The following is a 27,245-nucleotide window of genomic DNA, read 5'->3' as shown; positions in this document are numbered from 1 at the left end:
CATATTACAGTTTATCTTTTATGAATAGAAAATATTATTTTACATTAAACTGCCCCAAATTTAATTAGTTCTTCGTCATAATAATCTTAAAAAAGACCAATAATTTGTATGTAATGAAAAGGTACCTTGTGATTAAGTTACATGATGAGGCATGATGATGATGGAACAGTTAGGATAAACTAATAATATTTTGGTAATGGTATAAATCGTCTATTTCTTATCAATAATATATTTCGGTTTCTATTGAAGATAAGCGGCATTGAGGTTCAATGACCTCAGATATTCCATAAGGTAATGCGTCGGGTATTGGCATTTTTCAGCAAACCAATGGCTGATTTACTGCATGCGACCAAACCAAATGAAGATTATTCTAGTTAAGAAAGACTTGACGAGAGTAACTTTGGTATAATAGCAGACTACTTGGATTTGTGATGTCGGTCTATGTACGGTCATAATATTTGCGAGGCGCCCCAACCAGAACTGAAATTATCAAATTAGTTTTGCAGAATGCTAATACAGGAAATTGGTAGAGAACTACCAAACTTCTTTTCCCGTATTGACTAGTTTTTTTGGGAATTTTCAATCTTTTTTCCATAAGGTACCTTTTCTACTAAACTCTGAGACGACATTACTAGGCTTATAACTAACTTATAACAAAAATAAAAACAGGTAAACAAACGTTACGCATTAAGGTTTCAGATCACACAATAAAAAAAAATTGAGCATTTTTCACCTCTTTACAAAACATTTCATATCTCCGAAACTAGAAACCCTCATAAGGTACCTTTTCCCGTGGAACGTCACAAATATATGTTATTACTTACAGTCTAGTAATAATACTTAGAAACTGGAGGTCACTGTAGGCAGGTCATTCAAGCTTATTCAATCAAGATAATAAATAAAGTAATATTTAATTGGTAAATAATGTCTGTGAAATATGTCATCTCACCATCATATGCTGCATCAACAGTCTATGTCAAAGCAAGAAATATTATCTATTATGTAATTTGCCTGGTCCACACAGAGCGAGCATACGCGCAAGGCAATTTCCTGTGATCTGTGTGAACCAGGCTATTTAAATTAAACTGCTTAAAGAGGCTTGAATGCTGCAATGCTCTTAATATCTACAAACACAATTTTATTACGAATGTTTAAATAAAAGATACCTTTTGGGATCTTTCTCAAATGTGAAATTAGCCGCAACAGGGTAAAGTCAGTGCCTTAAATAGATAAAACTATTTTTTTACCAAAGAACTTAGGTAAAATCAAAAACACACAATTAAAATCTAAATTATAAAAATTAAAGCAACCTTAACAAGGTTAAGTCTATGTTACAGTCTAATTTGTGGAACAATCTTGATAGGCGAGCTAGTGATAGGTTTCTTAGGGCTGAGCTTGTTCGGAGACCGCATCACTACATCCACGGCCTTCCTCAAGATTTGGTGTTCGGATCTCTTGTATTCCTCGGTTATTTGAGATAAGTCTAAGTCTGCATCTATTACCAGGACCTGAAAGAGTTTAGTATAATTGTTAGTAACATTCTGTTGAAATTGCCATCACAAACTAATTACAAAATTGTTCATAAGATTATCTTTACAGCACATAAAAATGGTCACTTTAACTTCTGAATATTCTGATTCTTGACCCTCACATTCCACAGACTTTAAATTCAGTTCTAAATTTTATTCAATTATTGAGTATTCTCTATCTAATTAAATACTTTCAACTTCTTACTTTCAATTAAATACTTTCAAGTTATCCTTAATTATTTCCATAATATTAAAATATTATCACTATCAACAATTAAATTATTTTTAGATTGCATTTGCATTAGAGTAGACCGGTTATTTGAGTCATTGGCAATGTCGTGATAATTCAAATATCAATATGTAATGACACTGCACATAATTGATAATGATAACAATCCACTTGAATCCAACCTGTACAGACTTGTTAATCTAAATATATATGCATATAAAAGATAATTTTATATCTAATTGAGAAAACTCAGGAAAACAATTTAACCTAAAACAAGTTTCACAAACAACGCAGGGTTCCAAATTCATAACGTAAACAAAACAACTGATTCTGGGTCTCAGGAGAATAAATAAGCATTTTAAAAGAATATACCAAAATTATAAAGGGGCCCACTGATTACCAGTTCGCCGGACGATATCAGCCTGTCAGTTAAACGCAAAATTTGACAGTCTGAACAACTGACAGGCTGATATCATCTGGCGAACTGGTAATCTGCAGGCCCCTTAAGATCATTAATTTATTTATTTAAATTTTATTGCACAATACAATATGAAGGTACAAATGGCGGACTTAATGCCTTAAAGCGTTGTTTGATCAAGTACCCTTTTTTTTACGTTATAAAAGGTTATAATTTAGTGCCTGTACGCTCATATCCATATTATTATAATCTTTTTATTATTAATGTTTTATCTCGTGCAAGGGAATTATAAAATTCTTAATGAGATTAAATGATCTTAAACCTAAACCTAAAGCGTTCTCTACCAGTCAATCAATTTTTTAGCAGCGATTTCTAACTACCTCTAGAAAAAAGGCAAAAATATAATCTGTACAGAAATTCCTTCTACCATCTTTATACTTTTACTTACTGGGGCAGGGCACTCAGCATGAGTCCTGTTAACCAGCCAGTCTTCATGCAGGGTGTGGAGCTCTTCTAAATATGACAGCGGGACACACTGCTCCTCGGAGCGAGCACGCTTCTTTATCCTCTCATGGGCAATCACTGGGTTTGTTTTGAGGTAGACTGGAAAATTAATTTTAGGGATAAATAGAAAGATCCAATGACAAAGAATATTGAAAACTGAACTGAAAACTTTTTAAATGATCCTGCCTGTCTGCATTAAAAATAAATATCTGGGAGACCAAGCTTTGCTCGGAAAACATATAAAACTCAAAACTGCGCGTTTTCCCAGAGATAACACCTAGCTTGATTGATTTATCGCCCCTGAAAACCCGGTTATAGGAAATTTCATTGAAATCGAGACCCCCAATATAAATATATAAATAAACAAGAATTGCTTGTTTAAAGGTAAAATATATTGAGGATTTATGTCAAAAGGTTAACCACTATCTTTTTTTGTTTGTCTTCAAAGCAAAAATATGCTAAGTTTAGTGACGAAACTAGAGTTGGACCATGCTATATCAAGTATGTAGCTTATAGGGATACATTTTTACTGCCAAGTTTGTGCAGAATTAGCATGGTCATAGTCTTTTATAAATTACTTTCAAAATTCAAACAAAGAATAGCCATAATCTGATCTGTGACATTATTTATTTAGATATATCTTATATATAGAAAATTGCACAAACATATTAGCCACTTACCGATTAGATCAGCTTGAATAGGGATCTCATTATGAATAAACCTGAACCACTCGTCCAGCACCGAGAACTGGGCCGGGTGTAGAGTGCCACTTCTGTGCATGTGCTCCACAAAGCAGTACCTTGCACTGTACAGTGACCGCTCCATGAGCTTCACTGGGGTCGCTGTAGGTCTTCGGTGCATGTCCAACATGGTCAGGGACACATAGGCTTGAAAAGCCATTGCCCATTTTGTGGGGTCTTTGTACATGAGATCCTTGAAATATTAATAATAAAAAAAATTACTTGAATATTCTCAAAACAGTAACAATTATGTGGTAAAATGCTTCAAGTATTTTTAGGTACATTTTTCATAGCCCCATTTGTTTATGTAAGGCAGATTGCATTCGAGGTCATCAGGTCAAGTATTGCAGATTCAGCTATAAACTCCTACGTAATTTTATTAGTGACAGTTCTATTGATAACGAAATTTAAAACTACTTACCAATAGGTTCCATCCTCGGAGATTGCGCCATTCCTCCACTGGCTCGGTCAAAAGCGTTATATCTTCAAACTGGCGAAAATGTTCCAGAAATGTCGTTTTACCACTACCAATATTACCTTCCACGAACACCGTGAAGGGTTTTGTATTGGCAGTAGTCATTTTGTAATAGCGTCTTTGAGCTTGAGCTGCAAAATATAACAAACAGATGATTCACTTAACCAGACGCTACTACTAACTAGGCCCGTTTCCCGCCTAATTTGCCCGCCTTTAGCCCGTCATGGTATCTTGCCAATGGCCCCACAGAACAGACAGTTGTCTATGTCCTAAATTTTCAACCCAATCAAAATGTATCAAAACAATGCAAACATAACCTTTATTTATATATAATTTACCTTTATAAGATAACAAAGGAATATACCGCCTTAACATTGTAGTTTCACAATATTTTCATCGAATTCTAACATTTTTTTAGTGATGGATTCACCTAATATTGAGGAATTCTCTTTGAAACAACGCAGAAAATGTACGTTCTTCACGTGAAAACGTCTGCGTAAAAATTCCGTTTCATGCAAAATTTATTCATAACATGGAAATGAAATAAAAGATTAGTTGTACCAATATATACAACCAACAACATTGTTTATGGCTGCGTGAAAAATATAGTCTGGCAAAACAAATTTGTCAGATAGGCCTCTAGCACGAGCGATTTTACCGCCAACGCGCGTTAAAAAAGCGTTAGAATGACACAAATGGATACATGTGTATTTATTTATTCACACGATGGCGGTGGCGCATTTTATCAAGCTTTGTTGGATTTTCGACTTTAACGTTGTTAAATCGAATTTAGCGTGCGGACCAAAGGTACGGACGGATTCAAGCGCTTTTTTAACGCGCGTTGAAATAGCGCTCGTGCGTATGAGGCCGAAATCATCATCATCATCATCATCATTCAGCCTATATACGTCCCACTGCTGGGCACAGGCCTCCTCTCACTCGCAAGAGGGCTTGGGCTATAGTCCCCGCGCTGGCCCAATGCGGATTGGGGACTTCACATACACCTTTGAATTTCTTCGCGGATGTATGCAGGTTTCCTCACGATGTTTTCCTTCACCGAAAAGCAAGTGGTAAATATCAAATGATATTTCGTACATAAGTTCCGAAAAACTCATTGGTACGAGCCAGGATTTGAACCCGCGACCACCGGATTGAAAGTCGGACGTCATATCCACTCGGCCACCACCGCTTCCGAAATATAAAACAAAAAAAAAATCTCATCCCTTTCTTATGGGTCTACACTGCTAGTACTAGAGGAAAATGGGGACATTGGGACATATTGACTCGTATACTACGACTACTATACGTTTGTATGGAGAAGCGGCCGCCCCGTTTCTTAGTTGAAAAAGCGCTCGTGAAAATAGGGCCTAAGCCGAAAAAAACACACACAGGAGCATCAAAATAACGAATTGATTTTTTTCTAAGCAGACGCGATTGGTTAGAATTTTTATAAATTTTAACAAAAATTTCCTTGATTCAATAAATGTAACAATGGATTTTAAAATTATAGTTGTTGGCGCCCAAACCAAAATCTACCAATCATGCGCGACCACGAAATCCATTGACAATCTCCGGTGCCTTGACACTCGCGAAGAATTGACGTGTATTTATTTCGACCGTTGTTTCGCCGATGACTCTCTCAAAGTTGTAAAAATTGCAGAACAAAGCCGGTGTTTCGTTAGCTAATAAGTTAAAGTAGCGTTAAATTAGTGAAAATGTTTCATACATTATACTTGGGTATGTTTTCATAATATCTTAATGCAGGGTGAAATTTAGTTCACGGTGTGTAAGATTTTGATAACATGGTCGGTGTTTCTGATTTTACTGTTATTTTCAGGGGTATTGCTATGCGTGGCGGGGTCTCAGGCCCTGTACGACTCGTCCTCTGACGTGGTGGAGCTAACGCCAAGTAATTTCGACCGTCTAGTCACAAATTCCGAAGAAGTATGGATCGTAGAATTTTACGCTCCGTGGTGCGGACATTGTAAAAACCTCGTACCAGAATATAAGAAAGCTGCTAAAGCGCTAAAGGTAAGTAACAACATGCTTTATAATATAGGTATAAAAACTATTTATTTCTGTGTAATAGCTTTAAATCACGTAGTTTTTTTTTTAATAATGGCTTTTATTCGCAAAATTTAGCAAGGCGGATTCTGCCAATGTCGCGTAAAGTTATCTACGTAAGTACGTAATTTGAGACCCCACACAGACCAACATAAAAAGTCACTCATCTGTGTAAATTTATTCCTGACATTTAGGATCAAATATAATATAAATCCCTTAGCTTGACTAAGTGTCCTTTCATATGAGTATCTCTGCCTAATAATTAGAAATATTTATCCTCAGGGCATCATAAAAGTGGGTGCAGTAGATGCTGATCAGCACAAGAGCTTATCAAGCAAATATGGAGTCACTGGTTTCCCCACAATCAAGATCTTCACTGGCTCCAAGCACACTCCGTACCAGGGCCAGAGGACCGCAGATGCATTTGTTGATGCAGGTATCAAGGCAGCTAAGGAACGAGCGTATGACAATTTGGGCAAGAAGTCTGGAGGCTCCGGAGATAAGGTACAGTCAATGATGAGGTTGAGAATTTTATTAGGTAGGGCGGGTATTTCTAATGAAGCCCTTTTGCGAATCATTGATATGTTGTGTTAGGTGAATCTAGAATTGTCTTTAAATGTGAGCATAAACATATGCAGTTTAACAATTGTTCATGCTCAAATGTCCATTTAAAAAGTTAATCTAGCTAGTAATTTGATAATTATTCTGGTATCACAATCAACTTAGTTTAATTAAATTAAAACATTCTAAATGTTTTGATGCCAAGTTCCTACTATTTTACTTGTATTTTATATTTTTTAAATAAGCAATAATTTATTTACAACACAGCAGGCATGCAGAAAATAATTTTAAAATATTCTCAAAACTTAAAATATTACACATTAGTTTTATTCCTAATTTTTATATAATCCTCAATCACACTAGCGTCAACTATATGGGCACAATATTCCATGGAAAAAGATACAGCGCACCATTGAAAAACTCAAGGAACATAATGTAACACAACCTAAGAATCGCAAACCTGTAGTTCAAAAGCCGCTTTTAAATTTCCGCAAACCTCAAGTGCCGAAGCCACTGTTATCATTCCATGCACCACCAGTGCGGAAATCGCAAAATAAATTTATCAAGCGGCGAGCAAATGACAAGTTGAACCCTCGAGTTCAGAAGCCACTTTTATCATTCCGTTCACCTCCAGTTAAGAAATCGCTTAGCCAACCTTCTACACCACAAGCAGTTATTCATAAAAAGCTTAACATGGACAAGCTACACGAACAACTATTCCGTGCAAATGACCAAATACAAACCTCACAGAAACTACAATGGTTATCTCGTAAAAATTTAGTTCATAAATCACCTGTTAAAAGGTTGGAGTTGGATAACCTTCGTCTTTTCACTAACCACTTTGATTCGGCCAACGAACGGCCACCGAAACGTATTATAAGAAACAGTAATAAACAAGTCAAGAAACTTAATGCACCTAATCATCCAAAAACGGGAAGTTTACCGAAAAAAGTCCGGAACAGAAAACTAGCCAAGCATTTCAAGCAGGCAAACAAAACTATTTCAACAAAGAAAATTCTGCACGAACAAAAGATAAACTGAGTAAATTGAACCTACAATCGAACATGAGGTCAGAGGAACCGAAAGTAGTGAAATGTCATCACACTTGCCCCCCACGAGAGGCAAGCAACTACAGCACAAAAATGAAAACCGCGATAATGCTTTCCATATACGGGTGGTATTCCAGGTATCCAATTTCTTTGTCCAATGTGTATTGCGTCTCACATTTTGCTTTAATGAGAGAGTGAGACGCACTGACATTGGACAAAGAAATTGGACAGGTGGAATACCACCCTAAGTCACAACTTAAGAAATATTTTGGGCATTTTGAACTCAGGCCAGGAACCCACGGTTTTCCTTTTTGAACTGTAATTTAATGAGTAGGGAAATGGAAATAAAATAAATATTGTTCTTAAAATGTTTATTACTTAGTTTCATAATATAGCATATCCAAGACAAACTTAAATAGGTATTTTACCAGTAATCCTTTAGTGACGTGGCACTTTTGTGGAAAGTATGGAAAAATTGCAAGCTTCTTCGTATATTTTCATGATGACAGTCGTTCTAGCTAATAATGGAGGTTTAGAACTACATAATGTTCGAGAATTTTAAACATAGCTTCCGTTGACGCCTAGATAGCGTGGTGGAGCGATGACATTTATCTTATCTTTGTTTTTTTATAAATTAACCGGCAGACAAGCGGGTATTATATTAATAGGGGCATTGTTGATCAGATTGTTTACGCAACGGTTACGTTTTTATTATGTATATCATCATCATCATATCAGCCAGAGGACGTCCACTGGTGGACATAGGCCTCCCCCAAAGAGTGCCACAATAACCGGTCTTGCGCCACCCGCATCCAGCGGACTCCTGCGACCTTAACCAGGTCGTCAGTCCACCTTGTGGGGGGTCTACCCACGCCATTATATACATACCATGACATAAAATGTCAAGTTAGTCCTATTAATGAAAGAGTGCGTAGTACAGTTAGCAGCAATAGTTGCTAAGCGGGCGAGGTGTTCAAAATGATCTTGACGCGTCTTTATTGTTAAGAGGATAAAAGTGGGTCAAGGTAATTTTGATTTTGAACACCTCGCCCGCTTATCAACTTCTGCTGCTGACTGTAGCATAGTAGATACAGTGTACAAACTATATTCTAGAATCTTCTTTTACCTCAATAGAAAGAAGCAATCCGTATCCACGTATTGGCCCACATATTTACCCGATATCGCCCACGATGTCTACTCGCCCACGACGCTCTCACTTTTAGACGGCCTATAGCTCAATAACACGTAAGCTGATAAAGTCTGCCTCTACAATCCTTACATGGATTTGGCAGATGGCCAACTCAGCGATTTGAGAGCTTTTTACCTGTAATAAAACTATTGAAACGGATTATATCGCGTATTTAAATTATTGAATTCATACTAGGATACTACATCCCGATTACTACGTATGTACTACTACTACTACGTCGGGATGTAGTATGAATTCAATATACGCGATACGCGATATAATCCATTTCAATAGTTTTATTTCGTGAGTAACTATCGCGGTAACCGAAGACAATATTAGCTATTTACCTGGTCTACTAAAGTGTTATTAACATTGACAAATATTGCCGCGAAGTATGACTAGGTACAGTCGCCATGAGATATATATTGTGTAACCTGTAACCTTTCTTTTTGTTTTCTCTTTGTTCGATTTGTTGCTGTAAGTTTTGTTGCGACAATAAATGACTTTTTTTTTATATCAGAGCGGCCAACGCGCTCACAAATATTCTGAACGCGCCTCTATTGTCAAGGCGCTAGAGTGCGTGTTCAGATATTTTTGAGCACCTCGGGTGCTCCTATATATCTGATGGCGACTGTACCACTATGACTAGTAGCAATAATAGATTTTCGAACTCTGTTTCATACCTACGGAAAGTCGACTCTGATCACCTTTTACCAAGAGTCGGATGCCATACTGACCAAAGATGTAGACGCTTAATTCGTCAGGTCTGTTGCTTTAAGTACAGTCAGCAGTAGAAGTAACTAAGTGGGTGTTCAGAATGACCTACACGTGATCTTATTAATAAAGTTATTTTCAGTTCATTTTGTACACTTTGACCGAATAATAACTTCTGCTGCCAATAACTTTTGCTGCACACTCTTAGGGGTCATCCTAATACAGCCAGCAGCAATAGTTGCTAAGCGGGCGAGGTGTTCAAAATGATCTCGACGCGACGTAAGAGAATAAGATATTGGTAAGAGAATAAGAGTCAAGGTAATGGGGTTGGCCGGTGGAAGTTTTTAGCAGAGGGCGCCATCATAGCTTGCCCCGTCAATCCCTAGAATTGTGTCAAATTTTTGTTTTTTTAATACCCTGGATGCCAGCTCTTTAAGCCAAATCTCATAGAAAAAGGGGCAAGCTATGATGGCGCCATCTAGGCAAACCTTTGACAGTTGCCAACCCCATTTTAAACACCTCGCCCGCTTAGCAACTTCTGCTGCTGACGGCGCAACGCGACTACGCGATTATTGTTAGTTCGCGCGAATTTTACTCGTGCGAACGCGTGATCAAACATATTGAACTCGAATAGGTGTCCTAATTGACAATCGCGCGACTCGCGCGAATCGCCTTGGCCTTGTATTAAGACGACCCCTTACTATACAAAGTTTTGAAGTATGTTTTCATACACTTAACCATAGTATTGATGGTGATCAATACTGTACGTTTCTATTTCTACTTACTAGGTCAGGGAGGGATATAATAATTGGGATAATGTTTTTTTTTATATATTTTTATTTGTCTGTAGAAAACTGCATTTATTTAAAAAAAAACATACATTGTTACTTTCTATACGCATAATATTAATATTATGAGACGATAACTCTTATTCTCTTCAAAATATTTTAGGAGTGTTTTATTACGGTGTTATTTATTTGACATGTCTGCTGACTGTACCTGAAAAAAATTACCCAATTGATACTGAAAGGAAATTACGAAAATAATGTCGCTACATGACATATTGGGTATTACACCCTTAAGAAATCTCAAAAAAGGTATGCATCCTCTACTCAAGAAAAATTTTCATATTTTTTTAACGCCGATTCGGTGCAGTTTATTTTACCTGTCCTAAGTTGACTTGTGCGAAACCTTTACACCACTGGTGAATTATTAATGGTTCGCGTATCCCACTTTGAGAATCCACTCTAAAACCAAACATGTTTCCTCTCCCTCTAACTTTCATCTCTCGTTTCAGTCGGACGTGATCACGCTCACAGACAGCAACTTCAAGGAGCTGGTGCTGGACAGCGAGGACCTGTGGCTGGTGGAGTTCTTCGCGCCCTGGTGCGGCCACTGCAAGAACCTCGAACCACACTGGGCTAAGGCCGCCACGGAGCTCAAGGGCAAGGTAATAAACCTTAAGTTACTGTGCGAGTAGGACGCTATATACGTGCATGTCGCTGTCTCGCTCGCAGACAGCTTCAAGGAGCTGGTGCTGGACAGCGAGGACCTGTGGCTGGTGGAGTTCTTCGCGCCCTGGTGCGGCCACTGCAAGAACCTGGAACCACATTGGGCTAAGGCCGCCACGGAGCTCAAGGGCAAGGTAACAAACCTTCTTCACTTACTATGCGAGTAGGATGCTATATACGTGTATGTCGCTGTCTCGCTCGCAGACAGCTTCAAGGAGCTGGTGCTGGACAGCGAGGGCCTGTGGCTGGTGGAGTTCTTCGCGCCCTGGTGCGGCCACTGCAAGAACCTCGAACCACACTGGGCTAAGGCCGCCACGGAGCTCAAGGGCAAGGTGACAAACCTTAAGTTACTGTGCGAGCAGGACGCTATATACGTGCATGTCGCTGTCTCGCTCGCAGACAGCTTCAAGGAGCTGGTGCTGGACAACGAGGACCTGTTGCTCGTGGAGTTCTTCTCGCCCTGGTGCGGCCACTGCAAGAACCTGGAACCACATTGGGCTAAAGCTGCGACGGAGCTGAAGGGCAAGGTAACCGTAATAATCATAGTATGATGATAATGTTACATAACAGCACAGGAAACAGGAGTCAAGCTCGGTCTCCCAGGTATTTTCGATAAAGTGACGAGGGAATGCAATCCCGCGTAAGGAATTCAATCCCGGTATTTAGCGGGATTGTCATTCTCAGTCCCGCGGGATCCGCAAGTTACTATACAATTTTACGAATTGATACTAAATTTGCCCCGTTGTTTTATTATTGCTTTACACAACTTGCATTTAGCACTCTGCGAATCTTCCGCCTTCAAAAAATACTTCCACACACAGCGTAAGTTTCCTAGTAGCTGTCGCCAGTACTTGGAAATTCTTACACCTTCTTGGAAATACACTGTCTCCAATCTCCAACATACTGAACACTTTACAAGCAAAAATGTTCATTCATGTAAATAAATGTTTATTTTTTATTATTTAATCAAAATATTACTCAATGCAAAGGTACCAAAAAAATTTACAAATTCGGGTTGAAATTCTCTTCCGTGTTCTTATCCCTTGCTCCACAGATGCTTCTAGGCTCCGTGAAGAACTTTCGCCATTATTAGGCGCGCGTCCGCGCACGTGCAAATCACTCCTCAATCCCGCGGGATCCCGCTTAATTTCCGAGCGGGATTAATCCCGCAAATTGCATGCGGGATCCCGGTATTACGGGATCCTGGTATCCCGGTATTGCATTCCCTGTGACGTATGATATTATTTTGCTTCAAATTTGCAATATTTATTTTGCTTTGTTTAAATATCAACAGTCAAACGCTTGGCGACTTCATACATGATTAATGACTTACCTTTTAATTAATTTTATGCAAATACATGCGCAATTGTCTTCAATGCTTTATAATTTTACATTAAATGTGTATTGTAGCTGAAAACGAAACTCAAACAAATAAGTAACATTTACTAAAAACCTAGAAAATTTAAATTGTACATTAATATTTAAAGTACATTCAGGAACGATGTCGTTTACTACTCTAAAGGAACTCGAATGCCAGCTCTCTTTGAGAAATGAAATTCGAAACATCCTCTTAAGCTCTTTGTTAAACAAGATTGGACGAGTCGTCGACAAGATGGAGTCAAATTACATAATACCAAGTAATCTCGTTGATATCATTTCTTGAAATCTTTCATTTCCAATGTAAACTGTAAAGTCTGTTTTCATTCACTCAAACAGGTGTATTCCCATTTGTCCCCGCCGGGCACAGGTGGGAATAGGTGCATTCATATTAATCATTCCTGTCTGTCCCTGCCTGGTGTATGGCAGCGGTCACGTGGGGCGGGGACAACAGGTGTATTCCCATTTGTCCCCGCCGGGCACAGGTGGGAATAGGTGCATTCATATTAATCATTCCTGTCTGTCCCTGCCTGGTGTATGGCAGCGGTCACGTGGGGCGGGGACAACAGGTGTATTCCCATTTGTCCCCGCCGGGCACAGGTGGGAATAGGTGCATTCATATTAATCATTCCTGTCTGTCCCTGCCTGGTGTATGGCAGCGGTCACGTGGGGCGGGGACAACAGGTGTATTCCCATTTGTCCCCAACCGGCACAGGTAGGAATAGGTACATTCATATGAATCATTCCCAACTGTCCCCGCCTCATAAATGGCAGCGATTACGTGGAGCGGGGACAAATGAGAATACACCCTGAAATAGCGAAAACAAATGTTTGTTAATTGCCAACAGGGGTTATTCAGCCATGGTCTATTTTATTCTTGGTATTTACACTATTTACACCCCAAAATTATACTAAATATGTAATATAATACCAAACGAATTAACTTTTCAAATTTCCAGGTGAAACTCGGCGCCCTCGACGCCACCGTCGACCAAGCTATGGCGAGCCGCTACCAAGTCCAGGGCTACCCCACCATCAAAATGTTCCCCTCGGGCAAGAAGACCAGCGACTCCGTGGAGGACTACAACGGCGGCCGCACCAGCAGCGACATCGTCACCTGGGCTCTTGAGAAGCTTGCTGAGAATGTGCCCGCTCCTGAAGTACTACAGGTATTAACTAACGCCAAACAGTTTAGCTTACAAAGATATTTCGGGCAATAAGATCAGGGATACGTCTAGTCTAGGACCACATGTATAGGACTACAATGGTGGCTGCACCAGCAGCGACAGCGTCACCTGGGCTCTTGAGAAGCTGGCTGAGAATGTGCCCGCTTCTGAAGTATTACAGGTATTTACAAATGTCAAACAGTTTTACAAGGATGTTTTTGCAAGAACATGGCCATGGCTAGCCGCTACCCAGTCCAGGGCTACCCCAGCATCAAGATGTTACAGGTATCAACAAATGTCAAACAGTTTAGTTTACAAAGATGTTTCGGGCAAGAAGACCCCGTATAGGACTAGGACTACAATGGTGGCCGCACCAGCAGCGACATCGTCACCTGGGCTCTTGAGAAGCTTGCTGAGAATGTGCCCGCACCTGAAGTACTACAGGTATTTACAAATGTCAAACAGTTTTACAAAGATGTTTCGGGCAAGAAGGCCCCGTATAGGACTCTAGGACTACAATGGTGGCCGAACCAACAGCGACATCGTCACCTGGGCTCTTGAGAAGCTGGCTGAGAATGTGCCCGCACCTGAAGTTCTACAGGTATTTACAAATGTCAAACAGTTTTACAAAGATGTTTCGGGCAAGAAGACCCCGTATAGGACTCTAGGACTACAATGGTGGCCGCACCAGCAGCGACATCGTCACCTGGGCTCTTGAGAAGCTTGCTGAGAATGTGCCTGCACCTGAAGTACTACAGGTATTTACAAATGTCAAACAGTTTTACAAAGATGTTTCGGGCAAGAAGACCCCGTATAGGACTCTAGGACTACAATGGTGGCCGAACCAACAGCGACATCGTCACCTGGGCTCTTGAGAAGCTTGCTGAGAATGTGTCCGCTCCTGAAGTACTCCAAGTGTTTAAATCAGGGTTTAGCTGGTGGTATTCCACCTGTCCAATGTCATTGCGTCTCACTCTCTCATTAAGCAAAATGTGAGATGCAATACACATAGGACAAAGATATTGGACTCTTGAGAAACTTGCAGAAAATGTTCTCACTCTCTCAGTACAGTAAGCTGCAGAGATGACAGACACCCCTGCATAGAAACTTGTTTGCAGGGCCGTTAGTTATCTCAGAAGCTTTTACAGGAATAAACAAATGTCAAATAATAGGGTTTAGCTTACCATTATGTTCCCAATTACAAAAGTCAAGTACCTTAAAACCTACTTACCGAAGAATGTGTTCTTACGTTATTACTTTGACAAAACTGGCACTGTTGCTGTTTTTTTAACGGAGCCCTTAAAATGGCCTCATGGATCCCTGGGACATGGGTTCATTTTGCATTTAAATAACATTTTATTTGAGATTTTCAATGTGGACCCTACCTCTATAGTGGGATAACTGTCCTTGGCAAAGTGAGCGACAGTGTTAAATCTACTTCTATGGCAGGGGTCGGCAAACTTTTGAGAAGAACTCACTAGTTTGAGACTAGTTTTAGAGGCAGTAAAAATCACTAGATTTAGGAACCTCGAAGAGCCACAAACGTTGTTTTCCTTGGTTTGGACACTCCGAGTGTTAATATTTTGAGTGACTTGAAGAGCCGCAATTGTACCTCTAAAGAACCGCATGCGCCTCGCGAGCCGCGGTTTGCCGACCCCTGTTCTATGGCATAAAAATTGGCAAATGTTTTAAAATTTTTACTACACACGTCGATATTACGACCCGTATGCAACTGAAGTGTGAAATTGTTACAAGAGCGATTTGTTTAGCTTGTGAAACGTCGTAAAACTTATCAGGACCATATGACTGTAAAGGTGGCATGTGTAAGATCAAAATGTGATTTGAACTTGTTGTTGAGGAACGAAGTTGAGGAAACAACATGATAATTATTACTATAGATCAGGGGTCTCCAAACTACGGCCCGCGGTAAGACCACATTTTCCAGTTTTCCCGATTTTGCGGTCTCTGGCCATTTCTTTAAAAAGAAGCCTAAGGCCCTCAGCACACGAGGCGTAGGCGTAAGCGTATCGTTAAAACGTTACGAGTACGAGACGTATAGAGTTCTGGGCACCAAACGTCGCGTAAGCGTAATCGTTCTGTTTCCATGCAAGATCTCATACACTACGACTACGCTTCGTGTGCGGACTTGTTTGAGATTGTACGTGTTCATACCGCTCTCGTTCTACAAGCGTATTACGATACGCTTACGCATCTCTTACGCTTACGCCTTGTGTGCTTAGGGCCTCGTGTCTTTATCGCCGAAGTGGTCTGCCAGATCCTCTATTTGAGCAGAGTTGCCACTCTGTGGCGATCTTGGCCCATAGCTCACTCGGCATGCGGCAGACGTGCCCAGCCCAGTCCCACATGGGGTTTAAATATAGAATTTATTTTTGATTTTCAGTTTTGACCCGATATCGCTAACTAACACATAATTGAATGTATACTAGAGATGCGTATATTCCGGATATTCGGTTACTATCCGGTATCCGGCCTAAACGGCCATGATTTTAACATCAGGCCGGATACCGGATAGTGGCTTACTATCCGGCCGGATACCGGATAGTAACATTGCTTGATTTCGGAGTAAACAAAATTGGAATAAGAAACAGTCACGGTTATAATCATACTGGTTTATTAATTTAAAAACAATTTAAACATTCCACTCACTTGCATGCGCTCATTTCGAACTTAGAAATGAGTCCGCGCGAACGTTCACTACGAAACAGGCCAAAACCTGCACAATGCGCACCTGAAAACCGAAATGTAGGTATAGTTCCGCCGGCCGAATATTCGGCGGCCGGATACCGAATATTCGGCTGATGGTCAGGCCGAATATCCGGTATCCGGCCAAACAACTATCCGTTGCATCTCTAAGTATACCATATTATTTCCAGATCGTGTCTTCAGAAACGATGAAGGCATGCTCCGAGAAGCCCCTGTGCGTGGTCTCGGTGCTACCACACATCCTCGACTGCAATGCGGCGTGCCGCAATGACTACCTCGCCATTCTCAAGAAACTGGGCGAGAAATATAAGAGCAAGATGTGGGGGTGAGTTGAACTACACTTTATCACTATTTGCTTAAAACATTCAGGGCCAAGAACCCGACAGTCAGGTACACTGTTCGTAGCGACTACGCGCTCCATACGGCGACGTGGCTACACTGGCTACGCGCTACGAGCGTAACCTGTAGCACTTAGTAGCAGCAATGAATGTGTTAAAATTCGTGTTTTTAAACTGTGACAAAAGGAACTGTGTCGAAACTTCCCTGCATTTTCGACTCCAGGGTCGCCAGAGTTAATTGGTCATACTGCGAAAATTTTGGCATCGTGGTAGAGAAAGTCGATTTATTACATAAGGAGTCTAACAACTACGGCTTCTGGGCCGGATTTGCGAGGCTGTCCATATGGGCCGCGAAAAGGATTCATAACATACGTACTTAGTCAATAAATTAAAGAGTGAAGCGTCAATTAACACTTTCGCAACCAGGCAAAATTTCAAACAATACCCCAGAAACCGACAGTACTCGCTAGTCGGGCAACGACGTGCAACTCAATGCCGCACGCCGCGAACCCGCTAGTCGGGCAAGCGGCGGACGCTCAGGGCTGTGCCAAGTAACTTTCGTATAAATACGTGGATAAAATTAAATCTGCTGTCTCATCTGTTTAGGCTCCCCGTTTTGTTCTTCTCCTAATTCTAACTCCTATTGATACATACCCGTGTATGCAATTTCACGTAACCAACTAATAAGAATTTTTATTTTGTAATCGCATTAGGTAAAGTAAATAAAAATACAAAGTGAAGTAATAAAATATAATAATCAACTGTACCAACTTTTCGACCACATAATAATCAGAAGACTTACAATTTTTTCTGTTAGTGGCAGTGGCAGCCCTGAGGTAGTGAAGATGCAATGCTTGCCCGCCTGTCGGGCACTTCGGCGTCGCGTATAGGTTTATAGCTCTTGCCCGACTAGCGGGTATGCCGGCATCTGAGTAAAGTTTACGAGTGCCCGAGAGTCGGGTACGCGGTGTCGAATGTGTTAAAAATATAGTTAACACCTTTGTTAAATTACATTAAACACCCAAAATCATCGCTCATTAAGAAATCATTTTCTTTGTTTTTTTTTTATTGTAGGACAGGCCTTCTTTAGTACAAAAACCGGGAATTACTTGTCTATTCATCCGGTATCCACCCACTGCTGAATATAGTCCTTTTTTAGAACCAGAAAATTAACCTGTTTATACACCGTGTTTTTTTTTTATTTCCGTTAATTTCAAGGGTGCATTCCTGAGCTTAAATCAAGTAACTTTCTCAAAGACACAGATAGTCTAATTAACTCCATTTCGGAGATAATCAATAATTTATTCTTTTCCTATAAGGCCTCTACAAGCATGTACACTTGCCTTAGGGCCGGTTTACATATTGATTAGTGTTTAGCTTTAGAATGAGTTCATACATTTGCTACTAAACTTAAGTACAATCTCGGTCGATCGATGTTCGAAATGACATTGATATGTCACAGATTTCAATTGTTTGGTTGAGTTAAATGTAATGCCCGTGTTAGAACAACGCTACATGCTACATTTAATTACTTTTTAAACTTAAATATTTTTCTAAAAGAGCAAAAAAAATTTTTTTTTTGAAAATTAACTATGCCATTTAGTTCTCTTAAACGTACTTAACCATACCCCGAACTTAACGGAATTCAATAAAAACAAGGTGTATAACCTTTTGAACGCCAAACGGCGCATCCATTTGCCATGCCACTGACGCCACGGGGGTAAAATTGAGTTTTGTGAATAAATAATGCCAACCCAAAAGTGGGGTATTTTTCAGTAGATTTTCATCAAAAAACGATCGACATCAAATGCCGTCTTTAGCGTCGTTGTCACGATTTTACGTTGACGACAATTGCTGTCTGTGGCATTCAAAAGGTTAATGAAACATCTTGTGTTACATTCCAGCTGGGTGTGGTCGGAGGCCGGTGCGCAGACCGCTCTAGAAGAAGCGCTGGAGCTGGGCGGCTTCGGCTACCCCGCCATGGCGGTCGTCAACGCCAAGAAACTTAAATTCTCCACCCTCAGAGGATCCTTCTCCGAGACCGGCATCAACGAGTTCCTCAGGTAGCTACAGCAGCCCTTTTTTTAGGGTTCCGTACCCAAAGGGTAAAAACGGGACCCTATTACTAATTGTAGGACTCAGCTGTCCGTCTGTCTGTCAGCAGGCTGTATCTCATGAACCGTGATAGCTAGGCAGTTGAAATTTTTACAGATGATGTATGTCTGTTGCCGCTATAACAACAAATACTAAAAACAATAAAAATAAATATTTAAGTGGGGCTCCCATACAACAAATGTGATTTTTTTGCCGTTTATTGCGTAATAGTACAGAACCCTTTGTGCGCGAGTCCGACTCGCACTTGGCCGGTTTTTTGTGAGTTCCTGATATTTTCGCACAATTGCACATGCTATCTTGTCAGATTGATACATATCTTGAAAGATTTTTTTTTATCATACCGCTGGTTAGAGTTAGACCAAGCTAAGTTAGCGATTTTGATAGCATCATAGACTGTGCAAGGGTTATTTAAACATCATAATTTTAAAGAAGTTTGACGTTTAAAATAACATTGGTCTAAGTATACCATGTCTGTTAGTAAGAACCATAACATATCATAATCAAGTTTTTAACTAATTTAAGTCTCATTTAGACGATGCGAGAACTCACATGCGAGTTTCATTACATTGCGGGTTTTGATCGGTCGGTTGAATTGGACGTAACCAACAGTCCGCAATGTAACTAAAATCGCATGCGAGCTCGTACGCCGTCTAAATCATCCCTTATACCTCAAGTCAAAATGGTAAACTCAAATTGTACCAAGTAGCATAGTGCAGCTTCGGGCCATGGCCCCTATTGGAAGTTTTGGCCCTAGGGTAAATACGCCTAAGCAGAACAGTCCCACTATAAATGCTCATCTCCCATTTCAGAGACCTGTCATTCGGCCGCGGCCAGACTGCGCCCGTGCGCGGCGCCGAGATGCCCGGCATCGTGTCACATGACCCCTGGGACGGCCAGGACGGTGAGCTGCCCCTTGAAGAGGACATTGACCTCTCCGACGTTGATCTCGAGAAGGACGAGCTATAGACGAAGCCAGTGCGAGGACTGCCAGTGCGCTCATTTGGGAAATAAGTTTCTAACCTTAAAATGATTTTAAAAAGAAGTGTTTTTTTATGATACTGAAACTGGTGATTTTGAGATTAGAATTTAAAAAAAGGGAGGTGAGTGCGCATTACGAGTTGTGTTGTGTCGATCATTTTCATAAGTCATTAAATTCAGATTAAAGAAGTAACTTGTTAATTCTCTAGGGAATTTAACAACACAAATAGTTGCAAACTTCAAGTCTCAAACTTAATAATAAGATCTAAAGCAAATAGCTTTCATAATTATGAACAACTTTTATTGTAAAAGTAACCTCTTGATCTTTTATAACGGCAAAATTACTTAGATGTGTCTAACTAAAATTAATTTAAAAGCTTATAAAATGCACTATTTTACTAAAAATCTGTTTTTCAATACGTTCTGTATTACAACGCTTATTTTATGAAGTTCAGACTATTTCTACTATTCTGTTTTCCATATATTTTTTATAACTGCTATAAAACGATTTAAGATCTGGATATAAAATTGTGTTGAAGTCTAGTCAAGGGTCCCACTTTGTCACTTACCATAAGGACGAGATTTGCTTGTATCTTTATACGAATAACCTGTCAAAGCGTCTCAATGGCAAGCGACAATGTGGGACGTTTTGCCGGCCGTGGATACAATAGGGGGTATTACTGCAATGTTCTGCCGCCAGAGTGCAGCACTAAACAAGCTAGTAAACCATAGAGTAACTTACACATACTGCGCCTTAAACTGTTTTTTGACAAGTTTTCACAGACAATACAATATGTCATTGATGCATCAAGGCGGTTTGTTAACAAGGGCTTACCGGGAAACGCGAGAATCGAAATTTAGTTATCTGCCTCTTTATCGCTCGAACATGCAAGAGTGATAGAGAGGTTAGATAACGAAATTTCGATTTTCTTGTTTCGCGGTAGACCTCCAGATTGTGATGGATTGTGGTAGTAGCGCCCCCTACGCAGAGTTTCGCGTAATATTCCTTTTTGTTTTTGGATTGTAAAATATCCGTGTACGGTAGAGTGACCTCCATACAGGTGACAGCAGGGCTATTTTCAACTATTGGGCATTATCGTGTTGACCATTGGGATGTTTACTTTACTTATTTATTATGCATACACATATCTACATCACACTTGACTCACAACTGGTTAATCTAATCGTGCATTTATTGGGAGACGACGCGTGAATGTGATGAGTGTTATGTAATTTAATTTTTAGGAACGTACCTGTTATCTCTTATCTAAATTTTCAGTAATGACTCATTGGAATATGGCTCATATTCCATATAACTTATCTAACTGCAGTTGTTTCCGTTACTGATTGTAAATCACTTTCATATCTGTAGGAAAACTGTTTTGTAAAATTTGTAATAATATTCTTCCATAAATGTTACAAAATTATATTAGTTAGTGTAACAGTACAGTAAAATTTAGATAATTTTATGAAATACAAAATGAATTCTTTCCTAATAAATTTACAATTATACATGTTGGTGTTTAATTTCATTAAAACATACATTTACCTTCTAAAACTGAATAAATAAATGCATCAGCAACGCTAGTAATGATTGAGTTATGTAGGACAAACATTTAAAGCATGCAAGTTTTTCATAAACTCATGATTTTTCCTTATTTATTGTAGTCTACATGGTGGCCAAAAAATAACTGCATTCCCGTTGCCAGGGAGATTTTGGGATTATATTGAGCAACTTTTACTATAGGACCAACCTCAAAATCGCGAAAAAAAAAATTACCCTCCCATAGAAAATGGACCAGCCAAAATGTATGAACAGCCAAATTTTTTTTTCGCGATCTCCCTGGCAACGGCATGCAGTTATTTTTTAGCTATCATGTATATAAATACAATATGATTTAGTTATCCCATACTATGTTTACTAGGAAAATACACTCGCGTGCAAAAGTATTGCATCACTTTGCATTTTTTTGTCCGCACCTAATATCTTTGTAATTCTATACCCGATTCTGAAAATTTTGGTATCAACTGAAAGCTTATAATGTAACGCATTAGAAAAATGGTAAATTCAATGAAATTTCGAATCCGAAGACTAAAAAAAATCAGAAAACTGAAAGTAGTCGTATAATGCTCCAAAAATAAATCAGGAAACTTATGAATAAAAGTAATTTTTTTAATACAATATCGATTATTATTATTAAATTTAAACTTGGTATTGCCACCCACAGTCCTCCTTTCACAAACCAAGTGGTTTTTCATAGACCTAATTAATGTTTTAATGTGATGATGAGGAATAGCGTCCCACTCCTCCAGCAAGGCTCCCTTCAGCTCCTCAACATTGACCAGGGCAGGATTCCGCTTCCGAACACTACTTTTTAGGTAGTCCCACACGTGTTCAATGGAGTTAAGGTCCGGGCTCATCGCTGGCCAGTCTATGGTGTCGATGCCCACTTCGAGAAGGTAGGCTGCGGTGGCCCTAGCGGTATGACACGGGACATTATCCCGCATTAGGATGAACCCCTCATCAAAAATACCGGCATAAGGAACAACATGTTCCTCCAGGATATCAGTGATGTACTTGGCAGCGGTCAATCCACTGTCACGGCCCCCGCCAGGCACGAAAATCAGCTCTGTCCGCCCGTCGTAGGAAATGTCGCCCCAGAGCATTACGGATCCACCGCCATAGGCGATCCTTTCGGAGATGTAACATTGAGCGAACTGTTCTTCTGGCCTTCTGTAGACTCTTCCTTTTCGGTCACATCCATTCAAGCACATTCTGCACTCTTTCTAGAAGAGAACTGGGGTTCATTGCTCAATGGTCCAGTCCTTGTGATTTTCAGCTAACTCTCTTTAGGCTGTACGGTGTCGCGCCAGCAATCTGGGCCCCGCTACGGGCCTCCTGGGTGTCAAGTTCGCTTTCTTAAGTCTTCTTCTTATTGTCCACTCACTGGCAGTCATTCCTCGTATCTCACGCAGATGCTGCTGGATGGCAATGCTTGTCTGGTGTCGATCTCGGAGAGATGTTGTGACAAAGAAGCGGTCGTCCCTCTCTGATGTACACTTTCTGCGGCCGCTTCTTGGTATTGAAGTAAAGGACCCAGTCCCCTGGAACCTTTGGTAAACTCTGCAAACTGCAGATTGGCTTAAATTCAGCTCGGCAGCTACTGAACGTTGGCTACGCCCCGCTTGCAGGGGCTGGACGATTTAGCGGACTTCAGCTTCAGTGGTTTCCATTTTTCCAGGTCTTTTTCAAGGGAAAATACGCGAAAATATGTAACGATCGACTTCTGATAAGTGACTAATAACAACCCCTTCTCTACCCCCCGTTTTATAGGGGTCAAAGGTAGCGCAACTCGTGCGCGTGATAACGTGAAACCGCTCACAAATCGGGAAAATGCCGATAATTTGAAAAATACTGGGCCGGTTTCCACGTTTTTTTACTTTTCGTAAACCTAAAACTTCAAGGAACATGATTACATTAAAACAATTTAGCGAAATTAACCAGTTTACAAATATATTGGGTGCGGACGAAAAAATGCAAAGTGATGCAATACTTTTGCACGCGAGTGTATTGTGATTGTAATATTAAAGGTAAAGTAGCGTTACTAGCAATGTCCGCCAAAAACAATGGCCCATTAACATAATCATTAAGCAGAGGCCTTCAACCGTGCAAGGCCATTGGCGCAAGCGCCACAATAGGCTAGTAGCTTTTCAGGAGGTTGATGGTTATCTTAAGAGACTTGCGATACTGTATTTTTGGTTTGTTTTCCTTAGCTTTTTTTTAAGCAGGTAGTTGTTACTATTGTTTCAACATATTATGGTAGGTAATTCACATATTGTGAGAAAAATCCCAATTTGTCAAAAATAGTCATGAAATGATATCTACCTAACAAAAGAAAAGATAAAAAAGTTAAACATGATAAAAACGCAGCTGTGGTATAAAGTATAATTTATTTGAGCACTTCACTAAAGATAAGACATCTTAACCTAGAATATACACAAAAAAAGTGGAAGATACAGTCTTGTACAGTTTGTTTAGCTACAGATAATATTACTTCTAAACTAAACATTAGTCAAGATAATACTGAACCAATTAGGACAAGGCAAAGTGTGACAGGTAAACAGATAACTGTCGAAAATAACTAGATTTTTGATGTATTCCCATTTGTCCCCGCCACAGTGGGGACAGATGGGAATGATTCATATGAGTGCATCTATTTCCATCTGTGCCCAGCAGGGACAAATGGGAATACACCAGATTGTTCACTATTCATAAAGTAACAACTAATTTTTTTAAATAGCTTCTGTTGAGAATCTTTTGGATGCCAACTTTGGATAGCATATTACATAAAGTTAGTATGTTGAAAGTATTTATGCTATAAATATCTTAGTGAAATATATTTATGGCACCCATGTAAAAATGGCATAAATTGCATTACAAAATATGGTTTTCAACTAACTATGCTTAAGGATGAACACAATTTATTTGATGACTTAAATGCTATTTGGGAAATCTTGAGGAAGTCAAGGGATTAACCTATTCTTGCAATTTTATTAGTAATAACTACTCATATTGCAAGTTACATTATGAATCACTTTTAGTACCAGTCTTTTTGCAAGATAAAAATATACCTTTAACCTGGTAGATTTTTTTACAAAAGTAGGTATAGCGATACAATTTTCTAGGTAAAAAGTTGAACTTCGTTAACACAAAGTCATGTTGATGATGATATGAATTGATATTCCATTTAAAAGACATTCAAATTATGCAGTATCTATGTGAATCGGGTCATATTTTCGCTCTTTTTTGCACAAAATAGGGTAGCACATAGAAAAGTAATAGAAGCCCATTCCCCCGAGTATCACACCTAAAATAATTACCACGATGCCCCAGGCGGACACGCCAAGGCCACGGCTCGCGGCCTGTCCAGGAACGCCGGTATTCGTGCCCTGCACGAACATGGGGTTCTTCACTGGTTTACCTCCAACATATTTTCCGGAGTCGCCGTAAGTGCCATATGCCTCGCATGATAATAATATATTCAATGCTGAAAAAAACAAGTCATATTAACAATGTATACCTACTAACCCAAACCACAAATTGTAGTGTGCAGATATTCATAGATGAAAGGTCCATTAACTTACCGAGTAGAAGTAGGGTGAGGCGAAGGAATAAACTCATCATTATTATGATACGGGTTTCAATTTCCTGCCGCGTCCCGGTAGAAATAACACGCGATAGACAAAAATTGTGGCAGTAGAAAGTTCAATGAAGACACAGTATAGAAGTCTTCATTCACAATTTCTAAGAACCCCAGTGAATGCGTTAATATTTAGTACTTGCATCGAACTACAACATTAAAAGTATCGCCCGCGTCCAAACAAGCGAGAAGATCTCAATTGACTAAACTAAACTAATTAAATTGAACGATTCCTGGTGAATGACAGCTATTTAAGAATGAACGAATCAAAATGTCAAATTACTATAGTGATGTGTGTTTCATTGTTATGGCCAATTCCGGTTTTTTTTCGAGCTATCGATTCTGGATTCAAACTAATATTAATCGATTATATGAGTTATATGGCAACACTAAATATTACAACGTATTTCCTCTAAAGTGCTGGCGTGTACTTCCGCTGAATTGTCAAACATACATTGTCAGTGGCAGTGGGGAAAAATGTTACCGGCGATGGCTAAATTTCAATTTTGCTTTATATTTTTGATCTACGTAATCATCCAATGTAGAAGCGCGTCAGTGGATACAATCACCAACGATATAAAAATCAAGAATGTAGAGAGAACAATTGATATCTCATCGCAACTCGTGAAAATTTCATCGAAAATAACGTTGGAGAATGCGGGTTCTTCGCAGGTGAAACAATTCCTGCTCGCCTCAGAAGGTTCGGCCAAGAATAATATTGCATTTGTCGGTGCTAAAGATAGCAATAACAAAGATCTTCGTGTTACTGAGACTACAGTAAAAGGTTATGATAACGTAAAGTTCTGGCGTGTCGAGCTCAAAGAAGCGATCAACGCCGGCTCTACCGCGGTCATTAATAGCGAAGCAGTGCTCACTAAGGCCCTGCTCCCTTATCCGACCGCTATCACGCAAGCTGAGGATCAACTAGTCAAGTATCACGGCAATCTGCATTTCTACTCGCCTTACGCCGTCGCATCACAAAAAACCGGTGTTATATTAAACACAAAGAGTGTGGAGTCTTTCACAAAGGTGAAGCCTTTCGTGCAACAGGACGGCAACATCATTTACGGTCCTTACACCAATGTTGCTGCGTTCAGCGACAAGGAGTTGAGCATTCATTACAAGAACAACTCTCCTTTCTTAACTGTGAGGCGCGTGGAGCGTCTCATCGAGGTATCCCATTGGGGCAACATTGCTGTCGAGGAAGTCATTGAGATTGAGCACACTGGAGCTCAATTGAAGGGACCATTCTCACGCTATGACTACCAGCAGGACCACCACAGTGGCCCTGCTAGTGTTCGCTCCTACAAGACCTTTCTCCCTGCTTCAGCCTCCGATGTCTACTACCGTGATACCAATGGCAACATCTCAACCTCCAACATGAAAGTCAAGAAAGATTCTGTAGAAGTAGATCTGAGACCGAGATACCCTCTTTTTGGTGGTTGGAGGAGCCACTACACTTTAGGATACAATGTGCCCAGCTATGAATACCTCTACCAGTATGGTAATGAGTATTTGTTGAAAATGAGAGTCATTGACCACATTTTTGATGACATGCAGGTTGATGAGGTTGTCACAAAGATTATTTTGCCGGAAGGTTCCAATAACATTAAACTGAACATCCCATACTCGGTAACTAGACTGGCCGATACTCTTCACTATACTTATTTGGACACCAAGGGTCGCCCGGTAGTCACATTCTCAAAGAAGAATGTTGTTGAGAACCATATCCAAGATTTCCAACTTCGGTACACATTCCCGCGTCTCCTCATGTTACAGGAACCTCTGCTGGTTGTCGGGTTCCTGTACATGTTATTCCTATGTGTAATTATTTATGTAAGATTAGATTTCTCTATCCATAAGTCTGAACACCCTCATAAGGACTAATTAATATATCAAGTTATTTGTATAACTAATTTATAATTTGAATACATCTAGTTCACTTGCATTTTATGTGATTGTGTGAAGAATACATTTAAATAAAGATGTTTTTATAATAATTGTTTTATTTAGTCTGCTTAGGTACAAATTTATACATAGGCTGATGATTTTAAGCAGAAATATGCAGTTACACAGCTGCAACTAAGTATACATTGAGACAGAATTCACACTCAATAACAGAGCCAAACACAAAATAAAATTAACAGCATTTAAAAGTATTTCAATAATTTATACATTTGAGCTTATGTTGCAACTCTTTGGAAATAGAGTATTCACAAATTAGGAACAACTATGAACCATATATGTAAAAGCTAAGACAAAACAGTGTGCCTATATAGAATAAATAAACCGAAACATCTATGTGACAAAACCAATAAAACCATTCATTTCGGAATTACTACATACAGAAACAGGGTCCCTTT

The 27,245-nt window shown here is 39.7% G+C and overlaps 3 protein-coding genes across 5 annotated transcripts; 2 read left to right on the top strand and 1 right to left on the bottom strand.

Annotated features, from left to right (window-relative positions):
* Positions 1-1,076: 1,076 nt before the first annotated feature.
* Positions 1,077-4,389, bottom strand: LOC134790108 (deoxynucleoside kinase-like). Of its 3 annotated transcripts, none has more exons than XM_063760889.1 (5): positions 4,234-4,389; positions 3,842-4,026; positions 3,361-3,613; positions 2,625-2,779; positions 1,077-1,508 (listed from the first exon to the last, which is right to left on the bottom strand). In XM_063760889.1, the coding sequence occupies exons 1-5, from the start codon at positions 4,268-4,270 to the stop codon at positions 1,332-1,334; spliced, it is 807 nt and encodes a 268-aa protein (XP_063616959.1). In that variant the 5' UTR covers positions 4,271-4,389; the 3' UTR covers positions 1,077-1,331. The 3 variants fall into 3 exon arrangements, with proteins under 3 accessions (XP_063616959.1, XP_063616960.1, XP_063616961.1); XM_063760890.1 differs by having other exon boundaries at positions 3,842-4,020; XM_063760891.1 differs by having other exon boundaries at positions 1,079-1,508; positions 3,842-4,020; positions 4,260-4,376.
* Positions 4,390-5,466: 1,077 nt separating this feature from the next.
* LOC134790107 (protein disulfide-isomerase A6 homolog) lies at positions 5,467-21,195 on the top strand. Its single transcript, XM_063760888.1, has 8 exons — positions 5,467-5,632; positions 5,733-5,926; positions 6,242-6,463; positions 10,770-10,922; positions 13,320-13,529; positions 16,421-16,575; positions 18,493-18,651; positions 19,513-21,195. Exons 1-8 carry the CDS (start codon positions 5,611-5,613, stop codon positions 19,667-19,669), a joined length of 1,272 nt encoding a protein of 423 aa, XP_063616958.1. The 5' UTR covers positions 5,467-5,610; the 3' UTR covers positions 19,670-21,195.
* Positions 21,196-25,311: 4,116 nt separating this feature from the next.
* Positions 25,312-26,882, top strand: LOC134790106 (dolichyl-diphosphooligosaccharide--protein glycosyltransferase subunit 1). Its single transcript, XM_063760887.1, has one exon. The coding sequence runs from the start codon at positions 25,360-25,362 to the stop codon at positions 26,767-26,769; it is 1,410 nt and encodes a 469-aa protein (XP_063616957.1). The 5' UTR covers positions 25,312-25,359; the 3' UTR covers positions 26,770-26,882.
* Positions 26,883-27,245: the final 363 nt, after the last annotated feature.

The sequence above is a fragment of the Cydia splendana genome, chromosome 4 (genome assembly GCF_910591565.1).
Source record: "Cydia splendana chromosome 4, ilCydSple1.2, whole genome shotgun sequence".
Lineage (NCBI taxonomy): Eukaryota > Metazoa > Arthropoda > Insecta > Lepidoptera > Tortricidae > Cydia > Cydia splendana.
This window is presented reverse-complemented; position numbering and strand designations above follow the sequence as displayed.